This window comes from Amphibalanus amphitrite, unplaced genomic scaffold (assembly GCF_019059575.1).
Source record: "Amphibalanus amphitrite isolate SeventyFive unplaced genomic scaffold, NRLGWU_Aamphi_draft 000729F_arrow, whole genome shotgun sequence".
In the NCBI taxonomy this organism is placed as follows: domain Eukaryota; kingdom Metazoa; phylum Arthropoda; class Thecostraca; order Balanomorpha; family Balanidae; genus Amphibalanus; species Amphibalanus amphitrite.
In genome coordinates this window covers 202,886-214,121 of record NW_024882223.1, presented here as the reverse complement: position 1 = coordinate 214,121, position 11,236 = coordinate 202,886, and the positions used below count along the sequence as shown (strand labels likewise).

The 11,236-nt window shown below is 52.9% G+C and overlaps 2 protein-coding genes across 3 annotated transcripts in view; both read right to left on the bottom strand.

The window, feature by feature from the left end:
• LOC122365295 overlaps positions 1 to 11,236 on the bottom strand; it is a 16,963-nt gene extending 5,727 nt beyond the window's left edge. The window contains exons 1-12 of the mRNA XM_043336405.1: positions 11,184 to 11,236; positions 10,922 to 10,968; positions 10,533 to 10,595; positions 10,043 to 10,261; positions 7,058 to 7,191; positions 6,650 to 6,793; positions 6,068 to 6,284; positions 5,479 to 5,650; positions 5,005 to 5,173; positions 4,402 to 4,599; positions 3,825 to 3,956; positions 686 to 1,470 (exon numbers count right to left, since the gene is read on the bottom strand). Coding sequence (XP_043192340.1) covers positions 686 to 1,470; positions 3,825 to 3,956; positions 4,402 to 4,599; positions 5,005 to 5,173; positions 5,479 to 5,650; positions 6,068 to 6,284; positions 6,650 to 6,793; positions 7,058 to 7,191; positions 10,043 to 10,241 — 2,150 coding nt within the window. The 5' untranslated portion in view covers positions 10,242 to 10,261; positions 10,533 to 10,595; positions 10,922 to 10,968; positions 11,184 to 11,236. The remainder of the gene's footprint in view (positions 1 to 685; positions 1,471 to 3,824; positions 3,957 to 4,401; positions 4,600 to 5,004; positions 5,174 to 5,478; positions 5,651 to 6,067; positions 6,285 to 6,649; positions 6,794 to 7,057; positions 7,192 to 10,042; positions 10,262 to 10,532; positions 10,596 to 10,921; positions 10,969 to 11,183) is intronic.
• On the bottom strand, positions 4 to 2,708 carry LOC122365311 (ankyrin repeat domain-containing protein 23-like). 2 transcript variants are annotated; one of them, XM_043336437.1, is made up of 2 exons: positions 2,443 to 2,708; positions 4 to 2,046 (listed from the first exon to the last, which is right to left on the bottom strand). In XM_043336437.1, the coding sequence occupies exon 2, from the start codon at positions 1,549 to 1,551 to the stop codon at positions 673 to 675; it is 879 nt and encodes a 292-aa protein (XP_043192372.1). In that variant the 5' UTR covers positions 1,552 to 2,046; positions 2,443 to 2,708; the 3' UTR covers positions 4 to 672. The 2 variants fall into 2 exon arrangements, with proteins under 2 accessions (XP_043192372.1, XP_043192373.1); XM_043336438.1 differs by having other exon boundaries at positions 2,553 to 2,649.

The window sequence follows — 11,236 nt, the reverse complement described above, 5'->3', positions numbered from 1 at the left end:
AAGCGCCGTTTCATGTGTATTGAGTTCACCTCGGCAAATCAAATTTTGGCACATTTTTTATCATCGAAAGCTTCTCACCGAGCTCACTGAAGTTCCGATGACATTTTGTGAAACAATCAAGATTCCATAATCCAAGTCGCCAGAGGTTATAAAAAAGTCCGTGGAGACGAACCACTCGACATGGATTTCAAAAACACATTACAAATATAATGATGTATTCAACGGATGATACAAACTTGTATCAAAATAACTACGATCTTATCCTGAATCGTCACTGATTCAACGGATTATAGTCTATGACAATCCGTCATTGCAGCTTACGCGTGTTATAATGCCTGAGCGCGTTTAATGTGCAGCACCTCTCTGGTTAGGGCGTTTCACATCCTCTGTAGCACGTCATATAACTTGCTGAGTCACGTACACAAAACAAATATCACGCAAATACAATATCATTTGATAGAACGTCTCGAGCCCTCTGAGGAAATGATGCCACTGAGTTACTGCAAGTCATTGCTACCGCCTTCCTCTGCCTTTTTACTGCCTTTTCCCGTTGGTCGTTAGTTCTGCAATGCGTCGACAGTATTAGTGCGTCACAAAGTCCCTGCCATTTCCCTCCCGGTGCCGTCGCTCCCACGGCTCTTTCCCCTTTCCTCCCACCGCTCTCTCCTCCCCTCAGCCCTCCCACCGCTCCGCCGCTGTGGCCTCCTCACTAAACTCCTTCATCTGCAGATAGGCAATCAGCACATCGGGCAGCGGCAGGCGAGACAGCCGGCAGGGCAGCCGGCGCCCGGTGACTCCCACCAGGGCGCGCACCCGGGCCCGGCAGAGCTCCAGCAGCGGTGGGGGCGAGCGTGGCCCGCTGATCTGCCTGAGGAACTCCGCAGGAACCTCCTCCAGGGGCGGACAGCCCTCCGGCAGGCGGGCGCCGCGCGCTAGGAGCGCCCGCGCCAGCCGCTGGTCGCCCCAGTGAAACGCCCACCAGAGCGCCGAGCGCCGCTCGCCGTCCCGCAGACTGACGGAGGCGCCGAGCAGGGTGACCAGCAGGGCGAGCCGCCGCCAGCCGGCGCACGGCTGCCGCGCAGAGAGGTACAGCGGGCACTGCTGCCACGAGTCGGCCGCCACCGGCGCGCCGGCCGCCACCAGCTGGAAGGCCATGCTGAGCTGCCGGTGCCAGACGGCCGTCCACAGCGGCGTGTGGCCGTAGAAATCCTCGCCGTCCAGCTCGGCACCGGCGGTCAGCAGCGCCGCGAAGCTCGCCTCCTGGCCCAGACGGATGGCGGTAATGAGCGGCGGCTCGACCCGCTCGAGGGCGTCACTGCTGCGCCCGTTGGCGTCTGCGCCGGCGGAGAGCAGGGCGGCCACGATCTCCGCCCGGCCGGCCTGCAGCGCCCAGGAGAGTGGCGTGCGGTGTCGGTGGGCCAGCGACGGGTCGGCGCCGGCCGCCAGCAGAGCCTGCACGGCGCGCACGTCCTGACTACAGATGGCCAATCGCAGGTCACAGGGACCCGGGCGAGGCGGGGCGGCCGGCGGCAGCGGCTGGGCCGCAGACATGGCGGCGGGAGGGGAGGGGGGGGGGGGGGGGGAGAGGAGGGAACGGGGGATGGGAGGGGGCCGAGGGAGACAATGTTGAGAGCCCGTCGGAAGTAGTTTGGTCGCACTGCTCAAGGCCAGCACTTGCCGGTCGCAGCTAGAGTTGACGTTGGCGGCTGGCACTGGTGACGTCGAAATGCTTCTCTCCTCAGCCTTGTATACCACCGGCTATGCTGGATCTAAAACGAATGGAGATGCCAGGAGATTTTACGCCGTTCTATTCGCGTCAGTACGGTGATGCGACAACACTGAACGACTAAATTCCCGAGATTCTCGCTGAAGCCCGACCGTTGCTGACCGCCTTTGGAACCGGTTCTGAATTGCCTTCGCGCTATGGCAGATGGATTTCTTCTGCCGGCAGATCGTTTGGATGAGTATTCCTTCCTTAGCATGTGAGATGAGATGTCCTAGGTGGAGACTTGTATCGCTGCCGATGTCTTCCAACGGCTCCCAGAGCTGAAACGGAGTGCAAAACGACCATGAAGGGTCACGTTCCACTAGAAATCGACATTCTCGAATGGTAAATCAGGCCTCGCAGCAGTCAGCACCTCTGTTATTGTTAACACTTCGCTATATTTACGCCTTTCGAAACAGAGGGCCTCAATGCTGGAGCCAATGCGACGTTACCTTGGAGCTCCGCCAAATCAGTCCCGTAGCGCCGTGTTATGCAATACTTCGGACCATGGTACAGCAAGGGCGGTAATCTAAGCGATATTATAGTTCGTTCCACTGGTGTACTCGCTCAGATAATAATAATTTATCGCTCATGGCATGTGTTGTCACAGGGCATGCAACAGCAACAAACAACACGGCCAACCCGGGAGGTTTGCGCCCTGACCCGGACATATTTACCTGCCAAACGATCAGCTGCTTTGGAGGTCTGCGTTCCCTTCAGGCCACCACTCGTTTTAGCTACATCTCGTCAACTTCCTGACCCGGTCTCTTCAGATTGCGACACTCACCTCACGACAGTGCTCACGGAAACCCTCACGCCTGGAGCATCTTCCCTCCGCGGGTCTGCCGCCCCCACTGCCACCGTTGGGTACACGTGACCGCCCGAGGGGCCCGACAGGCAGCCCGGCCGGGAGGACGGCTGCATCTGCGACCCTCCTATAAATAGGCGCCGTCGGTCGCTTCCCGGTCCCGAGTTGCTGCGTCGGTCCCGACGCGAATAGATGCCGACGGGGCGGGTAAATATCGCTGTCCGACGGGGCGAGTCGCACCGAATCATCGACTGGGCGAGCGACATCTCGCCGATGCTGGTGCATACTCGGGCTAGAAAGTAGAGACATTACGTAAGCTTGGCAATATCATGAGCGATTCCCTAACGCGTTGACTGCTCCACATTTCGTGTACGAAGGCAAGCTGAAACACATCACACCCCGGCCGTTTTCGATATTTCCCAAAGCCCGTTTCTATGGGACCGCAGGATGCCATGCATGTTTGTGCTTTTCTGTCGCTCCACACTTACAAATTTGCCTCCCTTATGTCGAAAAACAAAATCTTAGCACTCATTTCATTTTATTTCCTCAGTTGGACTCGTTTAAAAAGGCAGCATTCGTTACAGTCATAAGTGTGTCGTATCATACACCTGTCAATGGCAGTCAACCGAAACGCTCACAAAAGCACGAGATAAACCCCACAGGGTTACACTGCAGATCCCTCCGTCATACAACCCACGGTACAACACAGAGCTGGCAGCGATCATCAAATTCCAGCCAATGCTCATTTCTCACACCTACCAACTCAAAACCCACACACGACGCACCCTCCCCACTCGATGCCTAAATCGAAACCCACGCATACAGCAACAATTCGCGACTTTTAGTTTTGACGCCTTTGCAGAAATACATCGACACATCAACATCATAAACACAGTGGAGCGATCTCACACGTTACTGCAATGCATCCGATGAAATCAGATGCGACACAAACAACTAACGTCCACTGCCACAGAACTCAGTAACGCGTCTTAGTGCCTCAGTAACCTCTCTAACATCCAAAAATATCCACCAGCTCTTTCACGCCGTCAACAAGACACCACGTCATTCGTCGTCCATCTGAGCAGAGGCAAAGCAACGGGCCCTACCGAGGCATCGCGCTGCCGTTGGAAAACGACACTCCGGTGTCTGTCTGAGTCTCCGACAGCGCGCACATCCAGAGTCTCAGACGCCGATGGTGCTGAACATGTTGAACCCATTGTGAGCCATGGACAGCAGACAGCACGTTCATACGCTGATGGTCCTGAACACGTTGAAGCCGCTGTGGGCTGTGGAGAGCAGACAGCCGGTCGCCTGCGGGTGCCAGTGCAGTTCCTTGACGTCCTCCTGACCCTGGTGTATGAACAGCAGCTGTGGCGGCAGCTCCTGATGGCACAGAGGGGGACGGAGAGGTGAAGAGATACGATCGGACCACACGCGTACGATTACAGTACGCGATAAATGTACACACTACACAATAGGAACATCTTACAATAAAAGGGCAAAAAAGCATACATAATCAGTTTTAGAAGCATAATGGTGATGATTTGGGGTTCAGGGCGCCCGGACTGCGGCGATGACTTTTTTAAAATGCACATCAACAATCTCAGTCGATACTTAGCTTCGATCCCTTCGAAGCTAAGTAATGCAAGAAAAACTCTATCGATGTTATAGCTTTTAGCCAGAAGCAGGGAAAAAAACTTGAAATCACTCCCTCTTGCGCCATTCCTCACCTATCAGACTCCCTATGTGACTCAGTCAGTTTGGCGTCTTCAGCGTCGGTCCCCTCTGCTTCCATGTCTTTCCCTGAATCCCTCCCGCTCCCACTCACGTTCAGTTTTTGATCCTCCTCTGCCCCCTCTGCGGCCCCCTCTGCGGCCGCCTCATCGTCCCGCTCCACGGCCAGGTCCCACTGGACCACCTGATCGTCCGCGCCGCCGGACGCAAACACTGTGCTGTCCGACGGGTGCCACTCGACCGTGGTCACTGGAGCCGAGTGGTGCTTGAACAGCGCCACCGGCTTACCAGACTGCGGGGGAGACATTGGTCAATGAGTGTTTAAATAGCGCCACCGACCTGCCGTACTGAGGAGAGCAGTTTTGGTTAGAGGGAGAGACATTGGTCAGATACGTAGGGAGGCATTGGTCAGGGAGGGTTTGAACAGCGCCACCGGCTTACTCGACCACAGGAAGGGAAGAGTCAAACAGTGGTCGGGTTTTAGAGTTTAGTAGATTAAACAGGCATCTGGTATTCAACTATTCAACCAAAAGTCACGTGTTTTGTTCTTTATTGCTACCAAGTCATTGTATTTAGTACGGGTTATTGACACGCATTCTTCAACGTTTAGTGCACTTCCTAGGTTCTCGATTCAAATCACGCCAACGTTGTTATCTCGAGCGAACCTGGAAAAGTAATTATATCACGCGTCACCCACCTGCAGCGACCGGAGGTCCCAGACACAGAGTTTGCCGTCGTCGCCGCCGCTGACGATGAACGGGTCGGTCCGGTTCCAACTGATCACGTTCACGTCGCTGTCGTGCGCGTCCGTCACCTGCAGCATGCACGCCTTGGCCGGCGCCGCGCGGCTGTCCCAGATACGAATACTGCGGACAGGGGTGGGTCAAATCGACGCGGCTCAGGTCAAGAAAAGATGTAAAATCAGTAAAAAGAGCAGGAAAGTAACAATATCAATGCAGCTGCTGAGACAAGAGGTGTAATGTTAGCACTGCTATAACCTTATCCCCGCAATGCTATAGCCCCTAGACTCTAAGTCCTCAGTTCTACTTCAATGTCAGTATTCTCTGATCTGCGTATAATACTCCCACCTTCTACACACCTCAGCTTATCAACTGTTTTTCGACTATTTCCACCTCTTCTCCAACCCGTCTCTCCTCCCGTCTGCACGGACCTTTTATCGACGGAGCACGACGCGAAGACGGTGGGCTCGGAGGGCGACCACTGGATGTCCTCCACGGAGCCCTTGTGCGCCGAGTAGGGTCGCTGGTCCACGTGCCACGTGCCGCCCTCGGCCGGCTGCCACACGTGGATGTGGCGGCCGCAGTCGCCCGTGGCCAGCACGCCTGACGAGCCGCAACGGGGCGTTCAGAGGAGGGGGAGTGGGGTGGGGGGGGGGGGGTGGGGGTGGGGGGGGGGGAGCGGTGACATAAGGGTCGGACGGATGTATACCACATACTGGGTGAACAGCGAACAATGACGAACATATTGGTAGCATTATGTCGCCCGACAAAAACAAGTACATGCATTCAGCTGAAAAATAACATTTTGTTTCCATGTCTTGAACGGTGGAAAATCATCAACGGAAAAACAGACATCTGTAAAATTCCAGGGCTTGACTGTGAAAAACTTCTTACAGGTTGGGTGAAACCCTCCTAATTAAGATTGCGATGAAAACACTGCTATAGGAGGCCGGGAGGTAGTAGGGGAAAGTGAGGTGCTCTAACATCACTGGCTAGACGCCGGCCTCCAGCTCCACTCACCGGCTTTGAGTGGCGACCAGTCCATGGCGAAGCCCTCCTGCTGGTGTCCCTTGAAGGTGAACAGCGGCTTGGCCTTCTTGTCCTCGCTGTCCCGGGCGTAGGCCGAGGCCACCATGGGGTCGTCGACGGCGGCCAGCGGTCGCGCCAGGCTCCAGACGTGCACGCTGCCAGTCTCTGACCAGGTAGCCGCGAGCGGAGTGTCCTGGATGGTGGTGGCCTGTGGAGAGGGACGGGGGAGTTATTGTGGGGGGAGGAAGGGAAATAATTGCACAAATCTGGATGCATGTGTGACGCTATATTGACAGAAGTGGAAGGGCACTGGCAGCACAGATATAAACTGAAATATACATCTTGCTATGAAACAACGAGAGAGAGCATCAAACATAATGGATAACCTCAGAAGAGAATGACTCAATGCGCGGCGTGGATTCACTCTGAACTGAAGACGGCTCATGTCTAGGTACCACCGCAATGCACGAGCGATCGCCTCAAGGCTCCCACATCAATGCATTTGAATGAATGCTCCCGTAACATAACGCCAAATTTGAGGCCGTTCATACCGCAGCGGCGCATGTCACTCACCCGTATCCGGTTGACGCAGCCGTGGTGTTTCATGGTGGCCGTCTCCAGATCCGGCAGATCCTCCTCCTCCTCGTCGCTCTCGTCACTCTCCTCGTCATCCGAATCCTTCTCCTTGGACTTCTTGTTCCGCTGGATATTGGACATCTGCCGGACGGGCGCGAGGTTGAAGTGCGGGAATCGGCCGATAGGTGGCGGGGGCGACAGGCAGCAGTCTGAGAGAGGTGGTCCTCATGGCTTGTGAGAATTGGATATCGAGCATCATGTAGAGTAACAAAAACACTTAGTTTTTCATCGTATTTTCTTTCAACTGAAGCTACATGAAGCAGGCTAAGTGAATAAAAAAACAATTTCTGTCCAAAGTTCTTGGCTCATTGACATAAAAAATCGACGTCTGACCGCTCAAATGACCTTCATGACGATGACGGAGTTTTTGTGCGCCTTGTCGGCCTGCGTGCCGGCCACCATGTACATGGTCAGCGGGTACTCTGTGCGGTTATCGCCCAGACGGTCGCGGACCACGTCAAAACTCAGACACGGGTCCCCTGGCGGTCAGAGCGGGGGATGGGGGGGGGGGGGAGAAGTCAGGTGGGGAGCTTCACAGTGAGACGGAACATGGACGATGAGACAATCAGAACAAAGGTTGGCATCATGAATGCTCTCAGAGTTGGATATCGTAGTTCATCACACAATACATAACGAAAGTAACGTCAAAAAAGGACGACACATTTTCAGAATTCGCTTCACAAAAAAAATACATGCTGTCGACGCGTTGGCAGGTTGGCTTCTTTTATTGTACCTAACCGGACAAATTAGGCCTGTGAAAGCTGAACACAGTTGACAAAAATGTTGAGCAATGAACAGTGGCGGCGGATTCGATTTTGGCGTGGGGGGGGCAAGATCCCAGTCGAAATGATGTCATAGGCGGATCCAGAAATGCCGTTTTTGACGCTGTAGGGGACATACCCCCCCCCAAAAAAGTGTCCAAAATCCAAAAACTCCTCGGATTTCGATTCGTTACGGACTTACTGCTGAACAGCATAAAGCAAAAAAAATCCTAATACAAGTGTTATTATTAGGAAACATAAGGTACGTTTTGTCTATTTCGGGCGATGCAGGGGCCAGGGGGAGGGGGAGTAAATATTTGCTTTAAATGCCCGCTCCCTGGATCCGCCAGTGGACGATGTAACGCTTTTCGTATTGCTGTATTAGAAAAAAAAGCTCCAATGGGAAAAATTGTGCCATAACCCGATCGCATATCAGATGTTGAAGAACGGTGCCAAACCTTTTGAAGTAGGCGAGCGCTATTCTTTGCAATGAGGTAACTCGTTATCATTTCGTCTGTTCATTTTACGTTCGATTTCCGTTTAACCTTCCTTTAAAAAGTATTTCTGAGACAGATATCAACTGAAACTAGCTCACAGCGGGAGGAGACCGCTCAAACATTCAGAGACAGTCGGTCGCATCTTAACCTATTGGGACAGCGATCCGCCAGAAACCCTCCCCCAGGCAGTAGTTCGCCAAATAAGCTCACCGAGACGGACTGTCTCGAACTCTCGATGCGTTTATACAGTAAGCCTACAGCAAGGCTTAACTAGGGCCCAAACGCTCGTCAAGCTGGGAACGGAGGGTGAGGGAGCGCGGCGGCGGGCTGAGGTGAAGGAACGGTGGACTGGAACGAGAATCCAGAAGCTCTGGGTGGGGCGTTTCCTTATTAGGGCTTTAGGGTGTGCTGACTGCGGTAAGGTCCATATTATCACACCAAATTTTGCCACGACATCTGCCGGTTCAGGCACTCGAGAATCAGTGGCCAGTGATATCTGCAAAGACGAAGCATTTCCAACCCAGCTTCAGCCTGGTGTCAGGGCGCCTCAGGTGGCTTTAATTACAGTTGCACATACCAAACGACCTCAGTGCAGCCAGTCTGTGGCCGAAACCATTCGGAACAGACTTCAACGAAAAGTGAGACAAGGTCAGTGCTATCGTTAAGTGCCATTATAGACTTGGGCCCTGTTGGCTTGACCCACTGGAAGGTGGTAGTTATCGGACGCTGTGGGGCATACTCATTTTTCCAAAATGCCTTAGATTTTGCTTTCGTGTTCATAGGCGGCGGAACAGGGAGGGCACCGGGGCACCGTGCCCCCCCCTTTGATTTTGGCATTTTAACGTTAGCCCTATGGGCGTTGCATGGAAAGAATGGGACCAAAAGTCGGCAGTGCCCCCCCCCCCTTAATTGAAGGTGTTCCGCCGCTACTGTTCGTGTTTGATGCTCTTTATTCTATAGCCAGCCTTTAGACAGAGGGGGGGGGGGGGCACTAATGATCAGTGCCCTAACCCTCAAAAACTTCCATAATTAAGTTTTACTTTTTTGATAGTGGCAACTGAAATAAAGCGTATACTGAACTTTGAACATCCAGTTTTAACACTGGCCCCAAACAAGCCTCCGAATGCCCAAAGCAGATCTCTGATGACTGGCCTTTGGGTGCCATACCATACCGTGCATTGGTCAATGTGGTCAATATGTACGACCTCGGCGTTTACCATTTTATGCGCTGGAAACTGTTGCGCTTGAAAAAAATCACGGGAGTGGCTTATTATGAGCGCTCATCAGGACTAACTACCCGCAAGCGAATGGCTAGCCCTTCCGTCTCCGCTCGCTTGCGATTTGGCATTTAGGTATGTAGGTACAAAATAGCGGCAAACGACCACTGAAGGTATGAGTTGCGTCTCTTGCTCACTTAAAATATTTCTAAATCGAATCTAAGAAGACAAAAAAATGATATAAAGTGGAAATGGTTAGCATTTACACATATTCAAAAGGCACCGTTGGACAAACTGTAGGAGCGCATAGCTGCAATATCAGGTTATGGGAATTTTCCTCATGTTTAGGGCACAAACTATGGAGGGGCAAGAATATACGTTTGCCCCTCCTCCAAAAGTTTGTTAGGGGACGATGCCTCCCTTGCCACCCCGTATCTGTCGCCCCTGTAAGCGGTCACTGAAGGCCTGGGTTGCCGCTGCGTCACGTTGACGCTTATAATTCCTCCAAAACTAGGTTGAAGAGAGGAAAACTTCAATTGAACGCGAACGCTTGCCATTTAAGAAAGGCAACGTATGAAAGTATGTGGGCATCTGGTTACATCTTCAGATGATCGAACAGAATAATCAGGTATATGGTTTCTTGTCTAAGCTTTGTCACAAATTATGGGGGGCAAAAAGATACTTTTGCCCCCCCACGATTTTGCCAGGGGGGGCAGCTGCCCCCCCTGCCCCCCCCGAATCCGCCGCCCCTGGCAATGAAAATAACAACTCGAGTCCTCCCTCCTACAATAAAATTTGTGCGAAATCGAAATTCAAAACTCCTGTCACCGCCAGGAATCGATCCCGCGCCCTCACCGGTGTGCGCCTGGTGGAACATGACGTAGGCCGACTCGTCGACCACGAGCTCCTCGTCCTCCTCGAGCTGCCGACCGGGGAGGAACACCTCCGAGGGCCCGGCGGGCGTGTCCTCCTCCTCTCTGTCCTCCTCAGCGTCCTCCATGGGCGCGTCCTCCTGCTCCGGCGCCGGAGGACCCGGCTCCCCGTCCTCGTCCATAGCGTGTCGGCCCGGGATACCTAGACGGGGATGGAGAAGGGGTTCGATCACTCACTGCATATTAATCAGGGAGGGAGGCAGGGGAAGACGGAAGGCAAAGGAGAAGAGACAAAATACAAATGTGAAAGATGAGGGGAAGAAACAACTTCTATTTACATAGGGTGAAATGGATAAGTGGTTAGGTGTTGAAGTTGTTAGATTTCGGACGACCTCGAAATTGCACGAGACATAGGACCGGGTTGGGGAGAGATCATCTAACACGTCCCACGCGTCCTCTACCCAACAACTTACCAATGGCGTCTAGTTGCGCGTCCTCTGCTGCTATCCACCCGCAGACAGCGGCTCGGAGGTCGCCTGCCAAGGAAAAAAAGAGCACAAAATTGCAGTCACCGCCATCGAGCGCAGACAAATAGCAACAAGGAGAAGCTAGATCAGTGGGTGTGTTAGCGTCATGACTTCTCCGAGTTGGATATCGATAATCATCAGTTCATTGTTACGCTCCCAGTCCCAAGTTAGCATATCCCTTTCACAGCAAAATATCGCCGGGACAGGAGACTGACAAAATCGCATCAAGCAAATGCTCGAGCGAGAATAAGTCATTCACGGCAACCTATGGACTAGTAGAGAAAACAAACTAAAATTGATCATAGGCAAGCGAGGAGCTTATAAAAGGTACTTGCCGTAGCTTTGTAGGGGGCGAAGATACAGTCAAAGCTGTATATACTATCTGGAACAAAAGAAAACGGACGAAATCAACAATGGTGCAACAGGATTAAAATATGATCCAATCAGACATAAGTGGATCAGCATAAGTGGTGGCATCATGCCTGCTCAGAGTTGGATATCTTAGTTCATCACGGAAATTAATTATCAGCTTGAATGACTTCCCATGATAGGAAATATAACAGCAGGATAAAACGAACAGCGGTGCAAAATGCTTACCAAAGGCGTCGAAATTGATATTCGACAACGTGAAAAAGCCCAACAGCGATCCT

Coding starts and splice junctions, on each gene's coding strand:
- LOC122365311 (XM_043336437.1), bottom strand. CDS start 1,551: ATGTCTGCGGCCCAGCCGCTGCCGCCGGCCGCCCCGCCTCGCCCGGGT.